The sequence below is a fragment of the Chiloscyllium plagiosum genome, chromosome 15 (assembly GCF_004010195.1).
Source record: "Chiloscyllium plagiosum isolate BGI_BamShark_2017 chromosome 15, ASM401019v2, whole genome shotgun sequence".
Taxonomy (NCBI): Eukaryota; Metazoa; Chordata; class Chondrichthyes; order Orectolobiformes; family Hemiscylliidae; genus Chiloscyllium; species Chiloscyllium plagiosum.
Window position 1 is genome coordinate 30,700,502 of NC_057724.1, and position 27,144 is coordinate 30,727,645.

A 27,144-nucleotide genomic window follows, 5' to 3' on the forward strand; every position below is an offset into this window, starting at 1 on the left:
ATTTTAAGTCATCAAACAAATTTTAAAATAAATTTTTAATGTTTATTTTTCAAAATACAAAACTATACAGCAAAGTATGTATCTTATCACAACTGATCCATTGCTTCTCCTTGTCTATGTTGCTCTTTATACTCCTTAATACTGATCTAAAAGAAGAAATTAATCAGAATTAGGAATGTGACAGTCAGGCAGAATGTGTTGCAACAAGCTGATATACTTTCACAGAACTATCTCAGTACCGATAGCTTCAAATTGGGAAGAATAAGAACTTCCTGAATGATGCAATTGAAATATATACTCTCATAGTTATTGGAAATGCACTTATAATTCAACTATCAATAGTTACCCTACATGTATACAATCTTTCTTAATATTGTGATGTCAATACAAAATGTAATAAAACAAACTTTTGCTTCAGGTTGAATAATTTATTATTGCAATTTTTGGTGATATATCCTACAAAAGCAGAGGGCAAGAATTAGGATAATTTGAACGGTTTCCTGGGTATCAGAAGTGTCCTTGTTGCTCCAGGAATGATGGTAAAATGTATAGTGAAAGAGGTATGAAGATACCAACTACACTAGTTTCAGTTCCACTTGTAGCAATGGCCATCTCAATAATGCCCAACCCTGCTTTCTCCATGGAGTTAAGACAAGCAGCTTCTCAGCATTGGATTCCTCGATCAGGAACGGTGTGCCTTTGAATGACTGAACCTCCCCTGGGAGCCTGCTGGTAAACAGAATTAGGCTTGCTTTTTGGGTTTCAAGCATGGTGATTTCCCTACTTATCACTGCTGGAATATACAAGTGGTGGCAGTGGGCATAGATTACCTACGTAAGGGTCTACTGGCAGCAGAATGGGAACCTTCCCACTCCAGACTGAATTTCCCAACTGGACACAGGAAGTTGTGAGGAGGTGGGGGAAAGAGAAATTTAAACCAGATGAGGTAAAGACAGCACATTTCCTTCCCCAAAAGGTTATCAGTAAGCCAGTTAAATTTTAGAACCATACAGTAGTTTCATGGTCAGCATTTTTAAAACATTCACTCATGTCATTAATAACAGTCGAGTCCACTGATGCGGGAAAATGCTAATCTTAAACATACAGCTATTGCAAGATTATGTTAACAACAAATGATTGAATAGACTCAGACACAAGCAAATAATTTTGAATAATTTGCAGAATCTCATTTTCAGTGTTGCAGCTTTCTGTGTCTTAGGAATTGTTCAGTGAATTTGAGACTAACCTCAAATGTATTCAGCACATGTTGACAGACAGTCATTAGTTCATTGAGACCTTTGCGAAGAGGCTCTACAGATGGAATTCCACCTGCAAAATAATTCACAGTACATTGTAATTAACTCCTTCCAGTTCACTGCAGCATTCTGTTTCACATTTACAATATGCAACTCTAATACACCATTCCCTACAGGCTTTTCACAATTGAAATTGTTTCTATGTTTTACAGTCTTTCCATAGATTCACATATATTAACATTCCTGAAAGTTTATCCACAATTAAAATATGAATATGGTTATATAGTTACAGCTTATGGACTGATGCAACATTTCAGGGACACACATGCAGTGCTTGCTGTTGTACTTTCTCCACTATGACAACTACTTGACTGGATGTATATGTTTAACAATAAAAAAACGTCTTTTATTATGCTATAATACTCTAGAATGCAGTGCTTATAGTCACAAACAATAAACCTAGTTGAAGAGTTAGGATACTTGCGCAGAAACCAGCACAGCTGAAAGCAGCAAAAGTGAAAACCAGATGTAACTATTCATTAGTTTGTTTTGTTTGATCAGGTGTCATCAGGATTACAGCTCTCATTGAACACAACTGCTCATGTTGTTATGCATTTCTAGTCATTTATTCATGGAATAAGTCAAAGTCCAAGAAGGGATGTAAAATTTTTTTCTAAAATCTTTAGGTACAGACGTTTACAAATGGGATCATGTTCCCTCAGAATAGCTTCAGGCACAGTCAGAACTCAGGATAGTGAATTTCATTCCCTAATTCCACAGAATGACCTTGACTGGAAAAACTCCCAAATACTTTTGCTGGCTTAGGGGAAAGAAAGCCATTTAAAAGATAACCTTGTATTCTGGCCAAACCATCAATCTCACTTTCCTGACAGGTACAGAACATCCTCATGAAATGGAAAATAAATAATCACAGCCAAAAGCTTTGGGGAGTTATTGGAGTTCGGTGATAGCAGTGCAAGTATTGCAAAATGGTATATTGAAACATCTGGTAGCATGCATCAAATTGAAAGATGCCGGATTGTTTCCCAGCACAATGCACCTTCAGCAATGCGGAGTACAAATTACACAAAACAAGTTCTTGAAATTGTCCTATTTAATGTAGAACTTAATTGTTTGGGAATGCATTCAGCATTATGGCAGGGCACAAGGCATATCATCTTCACAAATGCAATATCCTAACTCATTTGACTCCACTATATCTTCATTAATAAACAAAAATTAGGGATAATTAATTTAAGGCTGCCTGAAATAAATCTGAGATTAGGACAGAAACTGTTCTAGGGGGCCTAAAACTTTTGCTTGTTGCAGGTTTCACTTTTGTGAGCCAGATACAATATCATCAGCTTTTAACACAAAATAAAGGTACTGAGTAACCCAACTGGAAAGCACAAATGCATTTAGAGATGTTGTGCTAAGCCATGGCAACAATTAATTTAGAGGATCAATTATGTTGGAGGGATATGGGCCGGGTGCTAGCAGGTGGGACTAGATTGGGTTGGGGCATCTGGTCAGCATAAACAGGTTGGACCGAAGGGTCCGTTTACATGCTGTACATCTCTATGACTCTATGTACGTGTTGCAGAAATAGCCAAACTGAGCCAGCATAGAGGACTGATTTTGTGACCAATTGACCACAGCATATTTGGGGTCATAGAGAGAAAAACCCAGTATACTCCAAGTAGTTGCTTCGATGTCAGGTGAGAATATGAATAAAGATAATCAGTTGCACCATCCTCCATGGACAAATAAGAGTAACTAACATTTATACAGTCTCCATAATGTTAAAAAAATGTGCTGTACAAACAAAAAAAATTAGAGAAATGTATATTGGCAGAAGTGAAAGACTGGGGTATTCAAACCCTGGTCAAAAGCATAGGATTTCAACAAACTGGTGAAGAGGTTTACGAAAAGAGCATCATACTGTAAAGTCAAGACAATGGAAGGATCAACCAGCAATGGCGATGCAAAGAGAGCTTAAATACAAAGTTAAAGCACTTAATGCAGGAAAGAAACTGTAGTAATAGAAAAGTATCAGGCAATGAAATTATTTGAAAATGAGCACAAGCAGACAGCAAATTAGTATGCCTCAGCAATATTGGAAGAGTGTATTTAGAGTAGGACATGATATAAGAAGCAACATTTTGGACATGTTGGAACATGGAAAAACAGAAACTCTCGCATTGAATAAGTGCTTCCAAAAGTTAAAAATAAAGGATAAGCATTTCAGTAACAAAGAGGCTGGAGTAGACAATGTTGGAACTAAGAAATTAATGAAGGAAGGGATGTCAGATTTGAAACTCAAATCAGGGTGGAACAGATACAAAGGCTTTGTATAATCTGGTACAGTCTGAACAAATGCCTCTAAAAGGTAAATAAAATCTTGCTTCTTCCTATTGATTCTATGTAGGAACTGAAAATAATGACTTTTTTGGTCTCCAGTGTCAATTTGAAGACAGTTGGACCTCATCCAAGAATTGTTGTCAAACAAGTGCTGTGTGAGCATCAAGCGGTCAGTGATTCAAGTATGATATTGATGTTGTAGATCTGGTGTTAAGAGTACAAATGAAAGGTGACTACATATCTACAGATGATATTGTTGAGAAACAACATATCAATAGGAAAAACAGAGATAGAATTGAACTTTGGATGACTTTTGAAATTACTCCAATGAGAATAGATACAAGGTATTGTTGGGGTTTATTGAATTCTAATGCTGTAATCACGGCAAATGCAGTTCAATTAGGAGTTTAACAAATGGTAAAGGTGTGAAAGATGACTGTCAACTTACTCAAACATTGCAAAGAGATCGAGGGGGGAAATTATACATTATGGTCACAGAAGATGCCATTTATAAAAACAAAAATGCAACATTTAAGTGAACTGGAGAAACTCAAAAACGAAGCTTTCAGAGAAACGAGCATACAAGCTAGGAGACAGAGAGGCCTGAAGACATGAAAGTGAAGCGAAAAGATAATGATGCACAAAGTGGACGGATGTATTGAGGAAGGGTGACAAAAAATTTTACAATGGAAAGGAGATAATGACAAAGGAAAGAAATGTATTAATGAGTCAAGAACAGGCAACGTCAACGGTCAGAAGATGATAGAGTCATGGAGGAAATGAGAGGAGAGGAGATGAATGTGAGAAAACCTGCAAAGTGATGAGAAATGACAGCTTGTATGGGTGGATGACTTGGTGGAAAGCAGCCAACAAAGCTGATGACCTCAATTTCAGAAATATAGCATTCGGCAAATTCTATATTTAGAAAAAAAGATGATAGGGTTCAAATAGGTAGTTAGCTGGAAGGAAGAGGAACCTGAGGTTGCCTGTGCCTTTCAGTATGAACCTAGAATATGAAATCACCAAGAATAAGGAATAAGCAGGAGAAACGCAGTTGTATGGCAAAGCTTGGGGATGATGGTGAGTGGAAGCCCACCTGCCACTGTGTGTCATACATTGAAACATTCATCAATATTCTGGTCTCCATTAATAATTCCATTAAGAATAATTTTTAATTTCCTCTTGGATGTACACTTTTAAAGCAGTGTGATACATTTGATCAGATACTTTATAAACCATGGTTAAGTGTCTACTGTAAACACAGGGTGGGATAGTTTAATAATTTGGAGCTTTCATGTTAAAATGGCCACCTCATCTAGGAAAAGACCTCGAGGACTTTTCATGGTCAGTGCTACTCCAGAATGAATATGTATCAGAAGAGCTTGAAACATGCAAAGGTACAGACCACATTCTGGACAGTCAGGTTAGAATGCGCAGCTAGTATTGACAAGATGAATTAAATGGCCTCTTTCTGTGCTGTAATCTTTCTATGGTCCTGTGATTCTGCAGTGCTTTAGTTCACATTCAATTGCACTCCAAGCACGAGCCTTTAGAAGAGATGAAGATAGAAAACTAGAGACTATTGAAAGTTTAAATATTTGAGATTTGTAGAAATCAACAGATTCATTTGATAGTAATCTTGTCATGACAATCAGCAAAAACTGGGCATCTTAGACATAATTGCAGGCTCTCCACTGAACTGTTTGACAGCTTATTAATTAATTGTCTGAATTTCTCAAAATTATCACATCTCATTTTCTGATTAACAATATTTCGCACCATGTATCCATATAGAAACAAAAGCATGCACTTAGTACATAGGTCATGAATATTACATGTGCAGTATGTACATGCAACAATCAACGACAGCAGGGAAATAAGAAAGATGTACAGAGCATAAGACAAGATTAATCAACAATGAAGACTTCCACAAATCCATTAGAAGGGCTTATTGGATCAAATACAGGAATTACCTCTTGTTTGAATTCTGAAGTTAATTTTGCTTTCTGATGGATGAGTGATGCTATAGCCACAAAATTCTACCTCTGGGCTGAGAAGAAAGAAATTAGGATTAAAAAGTGAATAGTAAAATTAAAAATCTCTTTTTCACCAGATTGTAAAACTATTCTGTAGTTTTAAAAGACATTTCATTTCCAACGGATAACTCTGAACTCTGGTTTAAATGATCTTTGTCCTAGAATGTTACACCTGAAATTTCTACAATCTACAACAGAAAATATAATGGAATCTTTTTCCATGAAACCAATTGTTACCAAAGTGGGTCGAGAGAAGGGGGAGAGCTACAATGATGAGTAATAGGGATTTCTTGAATTTTGGCTTTCCATATACAGATCCAGATTATTGAATGTTTCCATCTCACTTTTAAATTGAGATATGTAAAGCCCATATTTTTTTTGGTATGTTTCATTGTGAAATGGGAAGGTGACTATCTTACAGCAAAGCCCCGAGGAAGGAATTGCTATACTATAAAAACTGAAACTTGTTGCAAGGACGGTTTACACTGCTGCTTTGTTCAAGCACTGAGGGAGGCTGTTTGTACCAAGAAGCATATACAAAGCGAGATGTTTCCTACAACAGGTTGTTGATTGACTTGTGGAGTTATGATCAATTAAAGATGCCAAAACCTAACAGCTTGATAACAAATATCTGATTGACTCCTGAGTAGCTGAGCAGCTTGCGGGTGGGAAAGATACTGGCTGAAGCCTTCAGACTGCTGCAAGGACAGATGGTGTGTCTTACTCGCCAGTAAAATACCCAAGGCCTGAAGAAAGCCAATTTATTTTCCCTCACAAGTTGATGTAAGCTGTGCTCTTTAACTAGTAACAAAGAAACTTTGCAGTTAATGTACCAATTGTATATAACACAACTTCAAAGAAGTGAAAAGAACCTGGAGAAACGAGACTAAAGGACAGAGATTTCCTACACTCCACCCACATGTGTTTTGTGTGTGTGTGTGTGAGAAAATACAATGAACATATAGTTGATCCACTATTACAACTATATTAGTAAATGTGTGAAAAATTATAGACTACAGCTTAAAGATATGAAGCTTTTAAACTTAAACTAATATTAATTATTTTAATTATCTAAAAAAAAACTCTGGCACGATCTACATGCAGAGTTAGTTACATCACACAATGGTTGCTTTTGAAGCACAAGGTTAAATGAGTTATTGTTATAGGTCATTGAAAGAATAAAAGAGGCTGAAAAGACTGCACAGAATTCCTTAAATTCCCATGATCCTTCTTCAGAAAGGACTCACTGGACTCGAAATGTTAACTCTATTTTCTTTCCACAGATGCTACCAAACTTGCTGAGTTCCTCTAGTAATTTCTGTTGTGTTTCAGATTTGTAGCGCATGCAGTTCTTTATTTTAATTGTATCCATAAATGCCCTTTTGGCTTAAGTCATTCTTGAAAACATTGCTCATTCTTCTACAAACCGGGAAGTTTATATAGATTTCAGTCTATTAGTGTCAGTTACAGAATATTAGAACATTCAAGAGAGAGAAATGCGGTAATAGATACACTGTGACAACTGCAGGAGTATTATAGGCAGTTATCATTTACAATCTAACCCAAAGCATCACAATCCTTTCTCCAATGAGCAAAGATTTTCCCTTGTATCTAACTTTATTAAAAAACATTATTCAATTACCCCTCAACCTTCTACCAAAAGGAGTAGAAGTATAGTTAATGTTATCTGTCTTTATAATTGAACACCTTAAGCTCTTGCATTATTCTGGTGAATTAGTACTATATCCTTTCCATAGTTATTGCAGCTTTCCTTAGGTTCAATACTCAAACCTGAACCTCTGATGATGCTGCTCCTTTAACAAAGTTATGGTGTCCTTGGCTTTTCTTTTCCCCCAAAAAGGTTGGAAAAGACACAGATTCTGAAAAGTCCAAGTTTGATGGATTTTAGGGCCAATTTGATTACAGCTAACAGATACTGCCTCAAGAAAAAGGCTTTCAAGGTTTAAAATTAAACACGTATAATGGAAGGGGAGTAGCCAGTTCTCCCAGCTCAGCATTTCTCTGGTTTGATTTGGTTTTTGGCAGTCTGGCTATTCACTGAAAGAGGTCATGTTGTGGAACTACTGGACCCAAGAGAAGCAGGTCTATGCTGACCTTCACTCTCTCTCACTTCTCTCCTGTAAGACCTAGTGTTTGATTTTACCTTCTGTGCCAAGGGATATTTATGGGGATTGTTGCAAGTATTGGAAACAGCATCGTTAAATTGGCATAATCTGTTGGGTTTTCAGATAGGTTAAATTATTCTGTTCTCTTTTGTTGGTGTTTCATCCAGTAATCTTGTAAATAAATTCTGCTTTGTTTAAAACTATGTGGTTTGACCAGCTGCACCACTCCTGGAATATCCACGTTACACCTGCTTTCAACTAGCAAAGTTAAGGTCCGGCCTACTTTCTTAAAATGTTTTCAGGGGATCTGGCCTGGACTATAACATCAGCGATTCAGATAAGTTCTGGAGAAGGCTCTGTGCAACTGAAGCATAACTTCTTTACTTTGGAATTCCAATTACTTCGAAGTAAAGTTCAACACTTGATTAGTCTTTTGATCACTTTTTGAATCTGTACACTATTATTTTACAATGTCCAGATTTGTGCAGCAAATTTTCAAAACATAATTCTTCACTTATACTAAACACAAAGTCATATGGGGACTTAATGGCCCCAACTCCCTGGAATATTGCAGTACAAATTTGGAATCATCTCATCTACCTTGAGAAAATGGCCAGATTGAACACTGTTCAGCTCTGGTTTGCTATCTAGACTGGATTGATATATATGGATAAAGAAATTGGATTGATCAGCCTTTCCTTATTTCCAAACTGGTTTCATTTGGTGTAACAAAAATTTATTGGTTCAAAACACATTGCTTTGTGTACTGTTTGGACGAGTTTATCAATCTGTTTTGGTATATTAAAATACAACCAAAAGAAGAAAAACATGGCCCTTGAGAATATCATCACTGGTCAATTAAAGGTGGGCATCTAATGCTCACATTGCATGAACAAATTTTAAAAATACAAAAGGAAAACACTGAGTGTGCTGGAAACCTAAACTCTGGACATGCTCAGCTCATCAGGCAACATCAGTGAATACAGAAACAGAGTTAAGGTTTCAGACTTGTGACCTTTTATCAGTAGTCTCATGTTACACATAAACGTTGCAACAGAATATAGTCCAAAAGTCTGGTGTACAAATACAGATGGAATATAAGTTATTTACGGAAGCTTCTGAAAAAGGGGAGTTGGAATGGTTTCAATTAAATTTGGCAATGGAACCAATGTAATCCTATCCTGTTGCTATCTGTAGAATAAGTAATGTTGACTGTGTGAATGGGAAATGGATAAAGCATATACATATTTGCTGTGGCTTTTATTTCTGTACTTTTTGATATAGTTTGCTCTCCTCATAAATCAATTGAGGGAAAAAAAACACTGGGACAGAACTCCAACTGTAATCATGTAATCTAATCCCAGACCAAAAAGTCTATTCACAGATTATTTCTCACTGTTTCTCATCAAAATACATCACAATTATATAAAAGAAAAATTGTTAAAATTAAATAAAAACATTCATATGTTCCAATTTAAAATATTTCATTTCAATTCTGGATCTGAATTAACGAGTGCTAATCATGCTCCTTGGCCTAAACTTTCCAACAGAGTATTTCCAAATATTCAATTACAGATATCTAAACTCCTTACTTCTTCATAATCATATATCGTAGAGCATTCCCGAGTGTGTGGTCCTCATCATGCAACACAAATGTAACGCTCGAATCATCACAACCTTCTGCTTGGACCTGGAAGAGACGCAGACTAACAAATAAACCATGAATGCAAGAAAGTATTGATTCCATCCTCCCACCCAAGGCAAAAACAAAAAAAAGTTCAATGTTCCTATAATTATTGTTCACTTCTTTGATTACAAAACGTCTGTCAAGATCACAACAAAAAAAAGCCCGAGTACCTTTTCTACTGCAAAATAACAATTATTACAGCATATATCCTGAGCACACAGATTCTGAAATATTGTTAGCCCCTTTAGCAATAATAAGCAATATGGGAATTATGGAACTGTATCAATAAAGAAAACTCAGTGAAAGGGGTAAGTGTAGCGTACTTCGACTTTAAAAATACTTTGCTTGTCAATAAAATAAAGAAACATGGTATTAAAGGGAATGTAATACCACAAACAGGAAGTTGATTGAACAGAAACAGATAAAGAGGCTTGGGAACATATTCAAATAGGTCTGGTGGTGTGTTCAGGATCCTGACAACAGTTTGAAGTGACTCAGAGCTGATACTTCTGATCATAATTTGAAGCATAAAGAAGAGAATGACGAGGTTAGAAATTACTTAAAGCAGCATTCATCTCGATTGTTGAGATGTTTTGAAAATATCTTTTTAGATTTTCTCTGAAACTTGTTTTAAATTGCACTGTAAGCTTTGCATTCTGGTAGAGGCAAGAAGAGGGAAGACCAAATGAAAGGGCTTTACTGAGCTGCAGGGAAATGGAAGAGGCAAAATGGATCTCATTGTCATAACGTACAAACAGGCCTATAACAGACGGGTTCAGAACTCCACGGGTCAACAGAATAGAATGCATGACATCATTGGTGCCAGGGAATTCCCTCGTATTTAGTGAGCCTGTGGAATTCAATACCACAGAATTTGCCTGAGACCAAAACATTATGTGTTTTCAAGGAAGTGGTAGAGAGAGCTCTTGTTGTTAAAGGGATCAAGGAATATGGGGGCAGAAGTCAGGATTAGAATATTGAACTCAACGATCAGCCAATCATAATGAATGGCCCAGCAAGCTCAAGACCTCTATTTTCAATGTAGAAATAGAGAAACATGGAAAGTAAAGGAATATTGCAGCCACGGTCAACATGGTTCTAATAAGGGAATTCAGGGATAATGGTCTTGCCAGAAATTAAAAGCGGGCTTGGGAGTTAAAATAGGCCAGGCCTCAGCATAGTATACTCTTCCACTCTTTCTTCTGCTCCTGCAGGACCTAAGTTCTTTCCAAAAAGCAATGTGGAGAATCATCATAAACATTGCAACACCACTAGAAGGTTCCCTGTGGTACTACTATAACATGGAATATTTCAAATTATTTATAACAACCACTAATGAAAATCACTCCCAAGGTGCAACACTCTCCGAATTCTTTCCTAAGAATTCCCACTTTGAAGAAATTTGACTTTTCTGTTTGTCTCTTTTGCCTTATTCGCCTCCACTGCTTTCACTTTCTCTCATGTTCGATGAAGTATATACAGAGGAACCTCGATTATCTGGCAACTGATTATCTGAATATTGGATTAGCCGGCAAGATCGCAAGGTCCCGATGTTTGGCTGAACTATTTTATCTATTCGATTATCCGGAATTTGATTAACGGAACAAAATACTTCCCACTTGCGTCCTTCAGATATTCGAGGTTCTTCTGCACGTACTAAACGTTTTGTACATCTCCTTTTTCAGCAACTGTCTGTTACTTTGATTTATACTGTATGAATTCAAGTGAGATTCCAGCCTTTGTGGTCCAACTCCACCCATGATATTCAGCAATCCTTGAACCTCTACACTTATCACATCACAACTCACTGGGGTACAGGACTGGAAATCAAGCCCTGCTATTCAGAGTAGACACAAAAGTTAAATGTTCTTAAAAAATTCTGCAAAATTCCCCAAGTTAAAGGCATTGTATCTTAATGCACAGAGTATTCGCAAGGAAGTAGATAAACAATCAGCGCAAATAGATATACACTTACGGATATACAATTATGATACAGATGCAATTATGTAGACATGGCTACAGAGCAACCAAGGATGGGAACTGAATGTCCAGCATATTTAATATTTAGGAAAGAGAGACAAATAGGGAAATGTGGGCAGCAATATTGGTAAAGGACAAAATATCAATGCAATACTGAGGCAGGGTATTGGTTTAGAAAATCATGATATGAAATCTTCATGGGTGGAGATAAACACACTCGGGGTCAGAAAACATTGATGGATGTTGACTAGGCTGCCAATCAGTAGCAGAGATAGAAGGCAACAAATTAAACAAGAGATCAGAGACACATGCATAAAAAGGTTCAGCTGTAATTATGGGTGGTTGTTTGTAACTGACATATAGATTAGACAAACCAAAGTAGCAACAATAGACTGTATGTGAGATTATTTTTTAGATGAATATGCTGAGGAGCCAGCTAGAGAGACTATACTAGACTGGGTTTTTGCAAGGTTTGTAGCTCAGGTTGAAGTTTAGGGTGGCCATGGGTACTTGTATGGGAGAGTGGGTCGTGTCTTTTTGTGGCTAGCGGGTGTTCATGTATCCTGGTGGCTAACCTCTCCCTCGTAGTCCTACACACGGATGAAAAAAACCCACCATTTCGACTGGGACAACACATCTATCTTGGGACAGGCTAAGCAAAGACATGCCAGAGAATTCCTAGAGGCCTGGCACTCCAACCACAACGCCATAAACAAACACATAGATCTAGATACCATCTATCAACCCCTCAGAAAACGAACTGGAAATGACATCACCAGGAACCCCATCCAGGACAAACATATAAATAGAAAGCAGGAGACAACAACTGCACTTCACTTGGAGGTCGCCACTGATGATGTTACCTAGCCAGGTAATGAAACGTCTGGATATCAAACCTACAGCTCAGCGAGCAAACCTACAGCCTAAACTAGACTGGGTATTGGGCAATGAGAAAAGATTAATTAATAATCTTAAACAAAATCATAAAGTGCTGCAGAAATACAGTAGGTCTGTTAGCATCTGTAGAGAGAAAACAGAATGAATGTTTTGAGTGCAATGACTCTCCTTAAGAGAGTGAGAGAGAGAAAAAAAAGAGGATAAGCATATAGAGACTGCTGATGATAAACTGAAAGAGCATAACAGCTAGGTGGAGTGCAAAGTGTTTAAAAACAGGTTGGCTGTGCTGAGAACAGCCCATACAGATCAGGAACTAGGGGTGTGGGGAAAGCTAATAAAGGGCGAGGTTGTTCACATTCTGAAATTGTGAAACACAATGTTGAGTCCTGAAGGTCGTGAGATGTCTCGGCTAAAGATGTGCTGCTGATCCTCCACTTTATGGTGAGACTCACTGGAGGTCTGCAGTAGGCCTGAAACAGAAATGACAACACTGGAACATGGCATTGTATTGAAGTGATAGGCAACTGAAGCCCAGGATCATTTTTAACAGACAGAGCATAGTTGTTCAGCAACGTGGTCACCTAATCTTTGTTAAGTCTCCCCAGTATAGAGGAGATTACATTGTGAGCAGGCAACATTGAATGAAGTGCAGGTAAATTGCTGCTTCACTTGGGAGGTGTGTCTAGGGCCTTAGGTAGAGAAGAGAGAGGCGGTAAACGGGCAGTGTTGCACCTTCTGCAGTCGCATCAGAAGACGGCACTAGTGTGTGGTGGGGTGTTTGGAGTGGAGGAGGAGTGGACCAGGGTGTCCCAGAGGGAACAGTTTCTGCTAAGGCTGACAAGGAATGGGAGGGGGATGTGCATCTGGTGGTGGCATATCTTTGGAAGGTATGGGAAATGACACTTATGATCCTTGGATGTGGAAGCTGATGGGATGGATAGTGAGGAATAGGATGACTCTTGTTGTTATGCGAGGGGAGGGAAGGGGCAAAGGCAAGGTGCAAGAAAAGGGTTGGATATGGCTGAGCGCTCAGCTAACCACGATGGTGGGGAATCCTTGGTTGAGGAAAAAAGGAAGACATTTACCAGCCCTCTGCAAAAGATGGCACTATCAAAAACACATGAGATGGAGATAGAGGCCTTACAGAGAGCAGGGTATGAGGATGAATAGTCAAGATAACTGTGGGAATCAGTAGCTAGCCTACCCCCAGAAATGGAAAAAAAAGGTGTGGAGGAAAGGAAAGGAGTCGTCAAAAATGGGGAGCAGGGTGGAAATCGGAAGCAAAATTGACCTTTTTTCCAATTCCAGATGAGAGAGGAAAGTAACATTGAACAGGTCATCGATATTACTGAGAGAGAGTTGTGAGGGAGGAAGGAAGGACAAGAAGTAGGATTGGAACACTGAGTGTTCCATGTAACCCACAAAGAGACAGGCACAATTGGGGCCCATACAAGTACCCATGGCCACAATTTTCTCCTGAAGAAAGTGAGACGAGTTAAATGAGTTGTTGTTCTAAGTAAGGACAAACGCAGCAAGCAGAAGAGTGTGCAGAAGAGTGTGGAGGTATCTGGGGGATGGTTACTCCCTACTCTCAAGGAAGAAGTGGAGAACCCCAAAATCACCTTGATGGGAAACAGACATGTACAGGGATTGCATGTACATGGTGTAGGCTGGTGGCAGTAAAGTGGAAGCATTGAAACCAACATGAAGTTTCAGATGAATGGCAGATGTAAGTGGGAAGGGAAAGATTAAGACAGAACAAAATAAGGTCTGTCTGGCAGGAGCAGGCTCAGACAATCGGTGTGCCAGGGACAGAGGAGTATGTGTGCGTGTACGTATGTCTGTGTCCACATGAAAATGAGAAATAAATTGGTCTTTGGACTGGCAGCCAGCAACTAGAGGTATACTGCAGGGGTGAGTGCTAGAGCCCCAGCTATTCACGATATATAACATATCATTTAGATGAGAGAACCATATGCAATATTTCTAAGTTTGTTGACGACATAAAACTAGGTGGGACTGTGAGTTGTAAGGAGGTTTCAAGGAGACTTCAGAATAATCTAAACAAGGTTAATGATTGCCACCTTCTAAAACAGCACTGCTCACTTGGCTTCCTTCTTCCATTATCATGGTTTCTCGCCCACTGTCTTTGACAGAGCCCTCAACCACATTCAACCTATCACCTGTGCTACCGTCCTTGCCCATCACTCACAACAGCATGATTGGGTCCCCCTTGCCCTCAATTTTCATCCCACTAGTTTCTGCATTCAAAAGGACTATCCTCTGCCATTTCAGACAAACTCCAGTAGAACATCACCACTTAATACATCATCTCCTCACTCCCCGTATGCATTTCACAGGGACCGTTCTCTCCAGGACATCCTAGTCCATTTCTTGTCCACCAACACCACCCTGCTTCCCACAGCACCTTCCCATGTAATTTCCCCTTCACCGCTTCCCTGCTCACTGTCCAAGGGCCTAAACATAAACAGTCTTTCCAACTGAAGCAGCATTTCACCTGTATCTCCTCTAATCTGGTAAGTTGCATTCGCTGCACCCAATGTGGCCTACTCTACATTGGAGAAACCAAGTGCAGACTTGGTGACCACTTTGCAGAACACCTCCAATCCATGTGCAAGCATGACCATGACCTTGCTGTAGCCAAAGCATCCTGCTCACATGCCCACTTGTCTGTCCTTGGCATGCTGCAATGCTCCAAGGAATCTCAGCACAACTTGAGGAACAACAGCTCATCTTCAGTCTTCTGGACTTAACGAGTTCAACACCTTCAGATTGTGTACTCACTTCCATTTCTTCCAGCTTTACTTGTTGCATTCTCTGTCACCATGTCCTCTCTTCTCTGCTCCGTCCCTCTTTCCTCCTCCCCCCAGTAGAACGGTCTATTCTTTCCAGTTTGGCAGTTAGACACACCATTGTTCTGCCATTCTCACACATTCCAATTGAGTGTACAGCTCCTTTGAAGTGTTCTGGTATGGGCATAAATGACTGGCTTTCTTCTGTGCTCCAACATTGTATGAATTCACACAATAAAGGCTGCAGCAGCAGAATTAGGAATGCCTCTTTCTGTTGTCCCTAAAACAGACTACTGGTGAATAGGGGCATTTAAGAGAAGATTTGGCTCAGGATCTCCTGTCAAGATCTCCTAGAACTTGACAGAAATATTAACGGACCTGTAAAGCTTTCCTGGCATCTGTATCTATCACTTAAAATAAAATCAGGTTACCTCTGCCATATTTATCTAAAGTTAGTGATTAAAAGCTGCTTACTGAAGAAGTAAACAATGCTTATTCTCATCAGTTCCTTTTATATATTGCTAAATCATGTGTGTATGTGACATGCATATCCATTTGGTTATCATATGCTTTATCTTTCCTGCCAAAGGTGAATTTGCTCATATGGCACCACTTAGGTTTGCCACTTGCAGGGTAAAGCATCTCATGAAGCAATAGTATACCCAACCAATGACCTTGAATAGCTTTGACTGCATGATTGATTGATATGGAAGGTTACACTCTGTGATCTGATGTTGACAGCTTTCCCCTTGTTCAAAATTACAATAGCTTTTTCTCCAGAGACTTAAGGCACCTAAGCAGGTGTAGAAAAATATATGATTTATTCAGTTTGAGCAAGGCTTGAACATCAGATTAATCTGCACTACAAGCACTCTTTCTCACCAAGCAGGAGAAAGTGAGGACTGCGGATGCTGGAGACCTGAGTTGAAAAGTGTGGTGCTGGAAAAGCGCAGCAGGCCAGGCAGCATCCGAGGAGCAGGAGAATCGACGTATCGGACATAAGCCCTTCTTCAGGAATGACCAAGTACTCCACTCTCCCACTATTGCATAAGTGCATCTCCTCTACATTTCACATCAACTCTGATGAGGAGCCATCCAGACTCAAAACATTAGTTTATTCTCTTTCTACAGATGCTGCCTGACCACTGATTTCCAGCCTTTTCTGTTTTCGGTACAGATTTCAACACTGCATTGATTTGTTCCTATAAGACAGAGGCAATACAGCACAGCTAAATATGAACTTATATACTTGTAGTATGAAAAACAGAAAGGCAGAGTATGATTTAAATGGTGATATATTGGGAAATGTGGACTTACAAAAGGAACTGGTTGTTCTTGTACACCACTCAATAAAAGTAAACAAGCAGGGGCAGAAAGCAATTAGGAAGGCAAATAAAATGTTGAACTTCATTGCAAGAGGATTTTGAGTTTAGAAGTAGGGGTGTCTTACTGGAGTTATTCAGGGTCTCGGTAAGGCTGCAGCTGGAGTATTGTGTGCAGTTTTGGTTTCTACCTAAGAAATGATATACTTGCCATAGAATGTAGCAAAGGTCACAAGGCTATTACTGACATTGGTTCGACTGGGCCTGTATTCACGAGGGAGGAGAAGAGTGAGAAAGGATCTGATTAAATCATGTAAAACTCTAACAGAGCTAGACAGACTAGATGCAGGAAGTACGTTTCCCCTGGTTGAAGAATCCACCAACTGAGATCACAGTCTCAGGATATGAAGTCAGCCACTTAGGACTAAGATAACAAAAGATTTCTTCATTCGGTGTAGTCAACTTGTGGAATTTGCCACCACAGAATCCTTAGGAGGCCAGTTCAGTGAGTATATTCAAGAAAGAGACTTTTAATTTTTTTAGATATTCAAGGCATAAATTGTATGGAGAAAAAGTGGGAATATCACTGATAGATAGAGGATCTGCCATTCACCTATTGAATGGCAGACTGCTTCCAGCGTGAGATCATCACAAAAAACATCTTCTTTCTGCCCCATTCAGTATGACGAAGACACTGAATTGTCTGCAACATCAAGACCCACACTTTAATCACCCCACACCATCTCCCATGCAGCACAGCAAATAAAACACCTGACTATACACCCTCGCCTCTATAAACAACATTTGCTCTTGTTTATATCTGTAGCATTTAAATTTTCTATTATGTACAATCAGCCAAAAAAGATGGTCCCAAGGCTTCTCTTTGCTTCAACCTACACATCCACTGTGACTTTTACTACAACACTTGCCACTGGTTTTCTTAAACCAACAATATTAATTCCCTCATCATAAATTCCTGGCAATAACACTCCACTACTCTGTGTAAATCTCTCTTCTCCCTCTTCTCTGCTATGCCATATTTAAAAGGAATTTAAAAATCCACTGCTTGGAATACAGTTACTTCACTAGCACATGCTCAATAATGGCTTTACTTCCCACTCCTTATGCAAAATTTTGGAAGGTTTCCAAATGTTAGAAAGTGTTATAGAACCAAACGTTGTTGTTGTTGTTGACATATTTTACTGGTAAGATTCAGCTCTGAAGAACAGTTATACCAGCTTGAAACATTAACTGTTTCTCTCTACACAGATGTTGCCAGACCTACTGAGTTTCCTTAGCATTCCGTGTTTATATTTTACCAGGATACTGGGAAAGCAAAAATTTCTGTATTATAGGAATGACTTGTGGAGGTCTCAAACAGCAAAATAAAGTTTAACAAGTATAATTGGTAATATTGTTAAATGTTTCAGTGCTATTGTACAAGATACCATGAGATAAGATAAAGGACCTTCAGCCATTTTCATTCCTATTTTCCAATAACAATCCTACCATTTTGCAAAACAGTCTCTAACTGTGCTGTCACTTGTTGTAAATGTGCAGATCCATGTACTCCTGGGCTCATTGGTCTGTGAGATTATAACCAAAATAGAGTCACAGAGATGTACAGCATGGAAACAGATCCTTCTGTCCAGCTTGTCCATGCCAACCAGATATCCCAACCCAATCTAGTCCCAACTGCCAGCATCCCTCCAAACCCTTCCTTTTCATATATCCATCCAGATGCCTTTTAAATGTTGCAATTGTACTAGCCTCCATCACTTCCTCTGGCAGATCGTTCCATATACGTACCACCTCTGCATGAAAAAGTTGCCCCTTAGGTCTCTTTTATATCTTTACTCTCTCACCCTAAACTTATGCCCTCTAGTTCTGGACTCCCCCACCCCAGGGAAGAGACTTTGTCTATTTATCCTATCCATGCCTTTCATGACTTTATAAACCTCTATAAGGTCACCCCTCAGCCTCCGACACTCTGGGAAAACAGCCCTAGCCTATTCAACCTCTCCCTATAGCTCAAATCCTCCAACCTTAGCAACATTCTTGTAAATCGTTTCTGAACCCTTTCAAGTTTCACAACATCTTTCCAATAGGAAGGAGACCAGAATTGCACACAAAATTCCAATAGTGGCCTAACCAATGTCCTGTACAGCTGCAATATTACTTTCCAACTCCAGTACTCAATATTCTGACCAATAAAGGAAAGCATACCAAACACCTTTTTCACTATCCTATCGACCTGTGGCTCTACTTTCAAGGACCTATGAACTTGCACTCCAAGCTCTCTATATTCAGCAACACTCCCCTGGATCTTACCATTAAGTATATAAGTCCTGTTAAGATTTGCTTTCCAAAATGCAGCATCTCACATTTATCTAAATTAAACTCCATCTCCCACTTCTCAGCCCATTGGCCCATCTGACCAAGAACCTATTGTAATCAAATTAACCTTCTTCACTATCCACTACACCTCAGATTTTGGTGTCATCTGCAAACTTACTAACTATACCGCTTATGCTCACATTCAAGTCATTTATATAAAATGAAGAAAAGTAGTGGACGAAACACCGACCCTTGTGGCACGCCACTGGTCACAGGCCTCCAGTCTGAAAAACTACCCTCCATCACGACCCTCTGTCTTCTACCTTTCAGCCAGTTCTGTCTCCAAATGGCTAGTTCTCCCTGTATTCCGTGAGATCTAACCTTGCTAATCAGTCTCCCATGGGGAACCTTGTCGAACGTCTAACTGAAGTCCATATAGATCACGATCACTGTTCTGCCCTCATCAATCCTCTTTGTTACTGGGCGGCACGGTGGCACAGTGGTTAGCACTGCTGCCTCACAGCGCCAGAAACCCGGGTTCAATTCACGCCTCCGGCGACTGACTGTGTGGAGTTTGCACATTCTCCCCGTGTCTGCATGGGTTTCCTCCGGGTGCTCCAGTTTCCTCCCACAGTCCAAAGATGTGCAGGTCAGGTGAATTGGCCATGCTAAATTGTCCATAGTGTTAGGTAAGGGGTAAATGTAGGGGTATGGGTGGTTTGCGCTTCGGCGGGTCGGTGTGGACTTGTTGGGCCGAAGGGCCTGTTTCCACACTGTAAAGTAATCTAATCTAAAAATCTAATCTAATCTACTTCTTCAAAAACTCAATCAAGTTTGCGTGACATGATTTCCCACGCACAAAGCCAAGTTGACTATCCCTAATTAGTCCTTGCCTTTCCAAATGCATGTACATCCTGTCCCTCAGGATTCCATCCAACAACTTGCCCACCACTAACGTCAGGCTCACTGGTCTATAGTTCCCTGGCTTGTCCTTACCACCCTTCTTAAACAGTGGCACCACGTTAGCCAACCTCCAGTCTTCCAGCACCTCACCTGTGACTATCGATGATCCAAATATCTCAGCAAGGGACCCAGTAATCATTTCCCTAGCTTCCCACAGAGCTCTAGGGTACACCTGATCAGGTCCTGGGGATTTATCCACTTTTATACGTTTCAAGACATCCAGCATATCCTCCTCTGTAATATGGACAGTTTTCAAGATGTCACCATCTATTTCCCTACATTCTACATCTTCCATGTCCTTTTCCACAGTAAATACTGATGCAAAATACTCGTTTAGTATCTCCCCTATCTCCTGAGGCTCCACACAAAGGCCGCCTTGCTGATCTTCGAGGGGCCCTATTCTCTTCCTAGTTAACCTTTTGTCCTTAAATGTACTTGTAAAAACCCTTTGGATTCTCCTTAGCTTTGGCAAATAGAGTTATCTCATGTCCCTTTTTCGCCCTCCTGCTTTCGCTCTTAAGTACTGGAATTTAGAACCACCAGTTTTCCATAATTTTGCTCTATATAAAAAAAAGGAAGTGTGTCATCTCTGTTAGCATACAACAAGCCAAAGGACTTTATCAAAACAGGTCCTACAGTCATTTTCCTCTCCAGATGGTAGCCACAGTTTTTTTTCAATCACTCCATGATGCATTCTGTTATACCATTTCAGAGACGCAAGCATGGCAACAGTTGCGCAATTTTTAGTTTTATTCGTACAGTAACAAATTGAAAAATAAAGTTAAAATGTGACTATAATGTGATTTGCACAGTGTTCTCAAGCAAAAGCAAAAAATATTATTACTTTCGTGTTGCTGACGCTTTCACCCACTGTCAGGCTTGTTTCGAAACAGATCATGAAATGATATCTTGGAGTGTTGTTGCAAGAAGTTATAATGGGAGTATTAAAAAAAAGGAAACCAAACATGATCCTAGTTATTGATGTAAACAATTTTGAAATTATTTTCCAGTACTAACCTGCTTCTTTCTCACTTCCTTCTTTGTAATTGTAAACAGTGCAACTGACAGAGGCCAGCATTAGTGATATCACAACTTATGCCACTGAATTCAGTTTTTCATTCAGCAAATTCATTCCTTCACTGATATTTCTTGAGCATTGGACCTTCCAGATTGAAGAGAGACAAACATAGTATAAATATGGGCAGCATGGTGGCTCAGTAGTTAGCACTGCTCCCTCACAGTTCCAGGGACCCAGGTTCAATACCATCCTTGGGCAACTGTATGGAGTTTGCACATTCTTCCCATGTGTGGGTTTCCTCCGGGTGCTCCGGTTTCCTCCCACAGTCCAAAGATGTGCAGGTCAGGCGAATTGGCCATTCTAAATTGCCCATAGTATTAGGTGCATTAGTTAGAGGGAAATGGGTCTGGGCGGGTCACTCTTTGGAGGGTCGGCGTGGACTTGTTGGGCCAATGGGTCTGTTTCCACAACGTAGGGAATCTAATCAGAACATCAGTAAAAGCAAATCTAGTGTATAAATAAAAAGACTATCCGAAAATCAGCAACTTAATATTGTAACAGAGTGGTGATGCAGGGTTGCTTTTTGGCTGGAGGTCTGTGACCAACAGTGTGCCACAGGGAATGGTACTGGGTCCACCGCTTTTCATCATGTACATAAATAATTTGGATGTAAATGCAGGAGGTATGATTAGTAAGTTTGCAGATGACACCAAAATTGGTATAGCGGACAGTAAAGATGGTTACCTCAGTGCACCTTGATCAGGTGGACCAATGGGCCGAAGAGAGGCAGATGGAGTTTAATTTTGATATGTGTGAGGTTTTGGTAGGGCAAATTAGGGCAGTACTAATACACTTCATGATATGATTTTGGGGAGTGTTGCCGAACAAAGAGCCATTGGGGTGCAGGTTCACAGTTCCTTGATAGTGGAGTCACAGGTAGACATTGTAGTGAAGAAGGTATTTTATATACCTGCCTTTATTGGTTAGTGCATTGAGTATAGGAGTTGGGATGTCACATTATGTCTGTACTCATTTCTAGTCTCCCTGCTATAGGAAAGATATTGCGAAACTTGAAACATTTCAGAAGGGATTTACAAGGATGTTACCAGGTGTGGAGGGTTTGAGCTATGGGAAAAGGCTAAATAGACTGGGGCATTTTTCCCTGGAGCATCAGAGGCTGAGGGTTGACCTTATAGTGGTTTATAAAATCATGAGGGGCGTGGATAAGCTGAGTAGCCAAGGTCTTTTTACCAATATAGGGGAGTCCAAAACCAGAGGGCATAGGCTTAAGGTGAGAGGGGAAAGATTTAAAAATGGACCTAAGAGGCAACTTTTTCATGCAGAGAGTGGTGTGTGTATGGAATAAGCTGCCAGAGAAAGTGGTGAAGGCTGGTATAATTACAACATTTACAAGACATTTGGATGGTACATGAATAGGAAGAGTTGAGAAGAATATGAGCCAAATGCTGGCAAAAGGGACTAGGTTAATTTAGGATATCTGGTTGGCATGGACAAGTTGGACTGAAGGGTCTGTTCCCGTTCTGTACATCTCTATAACTCAATAATAGAGAAACTACCCTATTGTATGAAAGAAAAATAAAGTACTGGAGAAACTCAGTAGGATCACTGGGCTCGGGAAATTGGCTCAGTTTTTCTCTCCACAGATGCTGCTGGACCTGCCAAGTTTGTCCAGCACTTAGTTTTGGTTTCAGATCTCCAGTTCAATCTTTTAGTTTTGTTTTACCCTATCATATGTACAAACATAGCTTGACAGGACCAGGGTAGATGATGGCCCTATGATATTATTGAGACTGTTACACTAAAGATGCATTTCATGATCTGGGTTTGAACCTGCAATGGCAAAAGGAAGAGTTTAAATTCAATAAAAATCTGAAATTAAGAATCAAATGATGACTATGAAACTAGGATTGTCATAAAAAGAAAAAAAAAATCTGGATTATTAATGCTCTTTAGGCAAGCAAACTGCTGTCCTGACCTATATGTCCAGAGCTACAGCAATGTGATTTGTAACTGCCCTCTGGGCAATTAGGGATGGGTAATAAATGCTGGCCTAGCCAGTGATGCCCACATCCTGTTAATGAATTTCTTTTAGAAGTTGCAAAATCTATAAGTCTGTTACACCAATTACTTCCTTGGCCACGTGAACTTCCATATCTCAAAATTGAGCATAGCTAGCTCCCTACAGTTTACTTTAAAATTCTCCCATTAATTTACAACAGAGGCTGCACATGTGTGCACACCCAATAAGTAACCTGTTTAAATATAAAATGCATGTCTTACCAGGCTATCATACATTACTTTTAGAGAAGTGTAAAACTTTAGATATATCAGGAGTGCAGCCACTGAACGATAAAAGTTGGCACAAACTGAATATTGCTACATTCCTGATTTTAAAATCATTACAATATCAACTTATTTGCCTCTGGTCATAACAATGGCACCCACCTTTGAATACTCTCCTCTAGAGTTATAGAGGATGTACAGCACGGAAACAGACCCTTCGGTCCAACCCGTCCATGCCAACCAGATATCCCAACCCAATCTAGTCCCACCTGCCAGCACCTGGCCCATATCCCTCCAAACCCTTCCTATTCAGATACCCATCCAAATGCCTCTTAAATGTTGCAATTGTACCAGCCTCCACCACATCCTCTGGCAGCTCATTCCATACACATACCACCCTCTGCGTGAAAAAATTATCCCTTAGGTCTCTTTTATATCTTTCCCCTCTCACCCTAAACCTATGCCCTCTAGTTCTGGACTCCCCGACCCCATGGAAAAGACTCTGTCCATTTATCCTATCCAAGCCCCTCATAATTTTGTAAACCTCCATAAGGTCACGCCTCACCCTCCGACGCTCCAGGGAAAGCAGCCCCAACCTGTTCAGCCTCTCCCTACTTTGCTTAATTTCTGTCATACAATTGACAACGACCATAATACACATATACCTGCTCTGTTTTAAAGTCATACACAACCTGAAGAGAAGCAAACATCAGACAGCTTTCAAATGATTAGAGATCCAAGCCAATGCTTGAAAATGTCAAGTAAGAAAATAACTTGCATTTTAATGTAACAAGAAATTTCATAGGAGCCTTAGCAAACAAAATTTGAGACCAAGCCACGTAAGGAAATGACCAAATTCTTGATCAAATTAATGGTCTGGAGGAGCTTCTGAAAGGGAGGAGAGAGAGGCAGAGAAGGTTAAGAAACAAAGGAATTCTGGATTTTAGGGTCCAGAGATGGCCAAGGGCAGTTAGAGGACAGGTTTTGCAGAGTTAAGAGAGCTCACTAGAAAGGTTACAGTGAGATAGGGAGTAGTAAGATGATAGTGATTTGAAAATAAAGAAGAGAACTTAAAATTTGAGAAACTGCAAGATTTGAGTCAATGTAGATCAGAAAGCATTGAGACAATGTGAAAACAAGGCTAGATTCCAGTAAAGATATAAAGTTACATGAACTTGTTTATGTGGGGGAGAAGATGGGAGGTCAGCCAGAAGTGTATTTAAATAATCAAGTCCAGAGGTAACAACAAGTGAAGATCTCAGCAGCAGATGAGCTGAAACGGGGGCTGAGTTGGGCAGTGCTCCAGAATCAGACAGAGGCAGTCTGTGTGTTGAAGTGAGTATGCGGTCAGCTAATTTGGGGTCATATTCAACAACACGGTCTTCTAATGTTTTAGACAGTAGCTCCAAAGATGAACAGGGTCAACAGCTTGGGAGTAGAGTTTGTTTCAAAGTTCAAATCTTCATCTCTGCTCATTTCTATCTAAACTGTTGTTTAGTTTAGATTTGAAGAATTGTACCCCATCCTACCAAAATAGTGATGGCCAGACAGAGTCATAGAGTCCTACAGCACAGAGACAGGCCCTTTGGCCCAAACTGGTCCATACTGACCAAAATGATCAAATGCCAAGAGAATTCTCTGTGATCAATTACATTATAATGATGAAATTTATAAGATTATCATTTCTTGGGACTGGATCTTCATTTCATGTAACCTATATTGAAATGCTCTTGATAGCAGCCATGGGTCATTTGATTGTTAGTAGAGTAAAGGGAGTCCAGATTGCTCAGCTGAGAAGGTCCACACCAATCTACCTGTTGCAAATGAACCTGTCAATTACCTTATGGTTGGACTGTCCTTGAGGTAGAGTCCTATCTTCACATTGTGAATAATCTCCATCCTATTGCATGGCACTACCATTGCGCTAAATGGGACAGAATTAGAACAGATCTAGCAACTCAAACCTACACATCCACGAGGCACGATGGGCCATCAGGAACTAAATTATATTCAGCTACAATCTGTAACTTCATTGTTTTGCATAAGTCCACTGCACAATTACCATCAAGCTGACAGGCTGATTCAATGAACAGTGCAAGAGCACATAGCAGGAGCTACAGCAGACATACCTCAAAGTATGCTGAAGCTAGAATACAGGACTACTGCGTATCAAATGGCAGAAGCAACAAATGATATAGAGAGGGCTAAATGATCCTACAACCAATGGAATCAAACCTAAGCTATGCAGTCTTGCATCATCCAGTCATCAATAGTAGTGGACAACTAAACAACTGAAGCTTGAGGCTCCCTAAGCAGCTCTTTCCTCAAATGTAAGGGAGCCCAGCAAATCCATGCCAAAGAAAAGGAGGTAACATTTGAAATCCTCTAAGCCAGAAGTACTGAGTCAATCACCTTACACACCAGGATCACAGATACTGGTATTCAGCCAATTCGATACACTCTACAATGATATCAAGAAACAGGCGACAGCACTGAATACCACTAAGACCACTGACCTTGATAATACCCCAGTGATGGCACTGATTTAGCACCCTTCTTAAAACAGGAAAACAATAATAGTATTATGGAAGTTGGGAGGAAGTACATCTTCTTCCTTGATTTTTAGACTAGATCAGTTTAGATTCCCTACAGTGCGGAAACAGGCCCTTCGGCCCAACCAGTCATACCGACGCTCCGAAGAGTAACCCACCCAAACCCATTTCTCTCTGACTAATGCACCCAACAGCATGTGCAATTTAGTATGGCCAATTCACCTGACCTGCACATGTCAGGAGCAAGACTGAAGCTATGAATGGCGACCCTGGACATGTCTCGTATTAGAGGTCACATGTAGTTTCGTTTGGGAAACCGAAGGGTCTGTCAGACTGTGGCAGCATAGGACAAACATTTGCATACGGTTGCATTTCAATCCTCACAGTCTGGTATTGAATGATTCACCAAGTGGAAGACACCAGTTTACTTGCAGATTGTTCAATTTTGTTGAACGCCTAACCACAGCACCGGGAGGAAACCCACGCAGACACTGGGAGAATGCGCAAACTCCACACAAACAGTTACCCGAGGCTGGAATTGAACCTGGGATCCTGGTTTGAGAAAAGGCACCTGGATGGGTACATGAATAGGAAGGGTTTAGAAGGATATGGACCAAGTGTTGGCAAATGAGACTAGAATAATTTAGGATATCTGGTTGGCATGGACAAGTTGGATCGAAGGGTCTGTTTATGTGACTTTATGACTCTAAGTGTTCATGCCTACCAGCTTTATTGAATTCTGCAGAAACATTGTCTAACTGTACACCTTGTTGTACTTCATCTTTTGGATAGTCTTTTGTCTTTCAGCAAGCATTGGCATATACCCAAAATTAATTTATCAAACTGCTGGGGGCTTGTCCAACACTGGTAATTCTCTTTCCAAAACTCTTGGGTGACTGTATCATCCTTGAGGAATGTACTACTGTCTTCAAGAATGGAAATAGCTGAGCACGTTGGAGAGGTCTGCGTAGCACTGGATTTCATTGGTGTTTTCTACTCACCAATTATTCTTGTTGACAGAAATTCATAGAACTTCATATTTGAGTCATAAATATTTTGGTGCTTCTTCTGTGATGCAAGGTAATAGTTTTGAAACTAGCTGATAATCAATTCTGGTTCCAAACTCTATACTCTCTGACCTTATCGTTCTTTCCAAACACCTTCTGAAAACCTTTCGAAAATTCAGATCACTTGCATTTATAAATTTATCAACTTTCTCTGGTACCACCGTCAAATAACTAAAAAAGTCAACAAGATTCGTCAAGTGTTATGCTGTCCGAGAGAACATACTCACCACTTCCAGCACAGGTCTCTGCGTCCCTTCAGTTGTTGCCATGCTCACGCTGTCGCTCTGCGGGTCGACCTAGGCCCCTTGAAGTCGACACCAGGATTGTACGTCACTCTCCATGGATGCCGGGAATTGTAGTCTCCTGAAACCACACGCGCCGATGACTGACCAAGATTTTCACGGTGTGAACGACATTTCCCACAA

At 40.0% G+C, this 27,144-nt stretch overlaps 1 protein-coding gene across 1 annotated transcript; it reads right to left on the minus strand.

The window, feature by feature from the left end:
- Positions 1 to 16: 16 nt before the first annotated feature.
- On the minus strand, positions 17 to 27,052 carry polr1d (RNA polymerase I and III subunit D). Its single transcript, XM_043704618.1, has 5 exons — positions 26,947 to 27,052; positions 9,372 to 9,469; positions 5,591 to 5,667; positions 1,247 to 1,329; positions 17 to 146 (listed from the first exon to the last, which is right to left on the minus strand). The coding sequence occupies exons 1-5, from the start codon at positions 26,986 to 26,988 to the stop codon at positions 87 to 89; spliced, it is 360 nt and encodes a 119-aa protein (XP_043560553.1). The 5' UTR covers positions 26,989 to 27,052; the 3' UTR covers positions 17 to 86.
- Between the last annotated feature and the right edge of the window lie 92 nt (positions 27,053 to 27,144).

Bases quoted from the DNA above. Each gene is read 5' to 3' on its own strand.
- polr1d (XM_043704618.1), bottom strand. From the start codon at position 26,988: ATGGCAACAACTGAAGGGACGCAGAGACCTGTGCTGGAAGTG. The intron at 5,668-9,371 runs GTAAGGAGTTTA...CTTTCTTCTCAG, and splicing joins CGATATATGATTATGAAGAA to CCCAGAGGTAGAATTTTGTG. The intron at 1,330-5,590 runs GTAATTCCTGTA...ATTATTTTGCAG, and splicing joins CTTCAGAATTCAAACAAGAG to GTGGAATTCCATCTGTAGAG.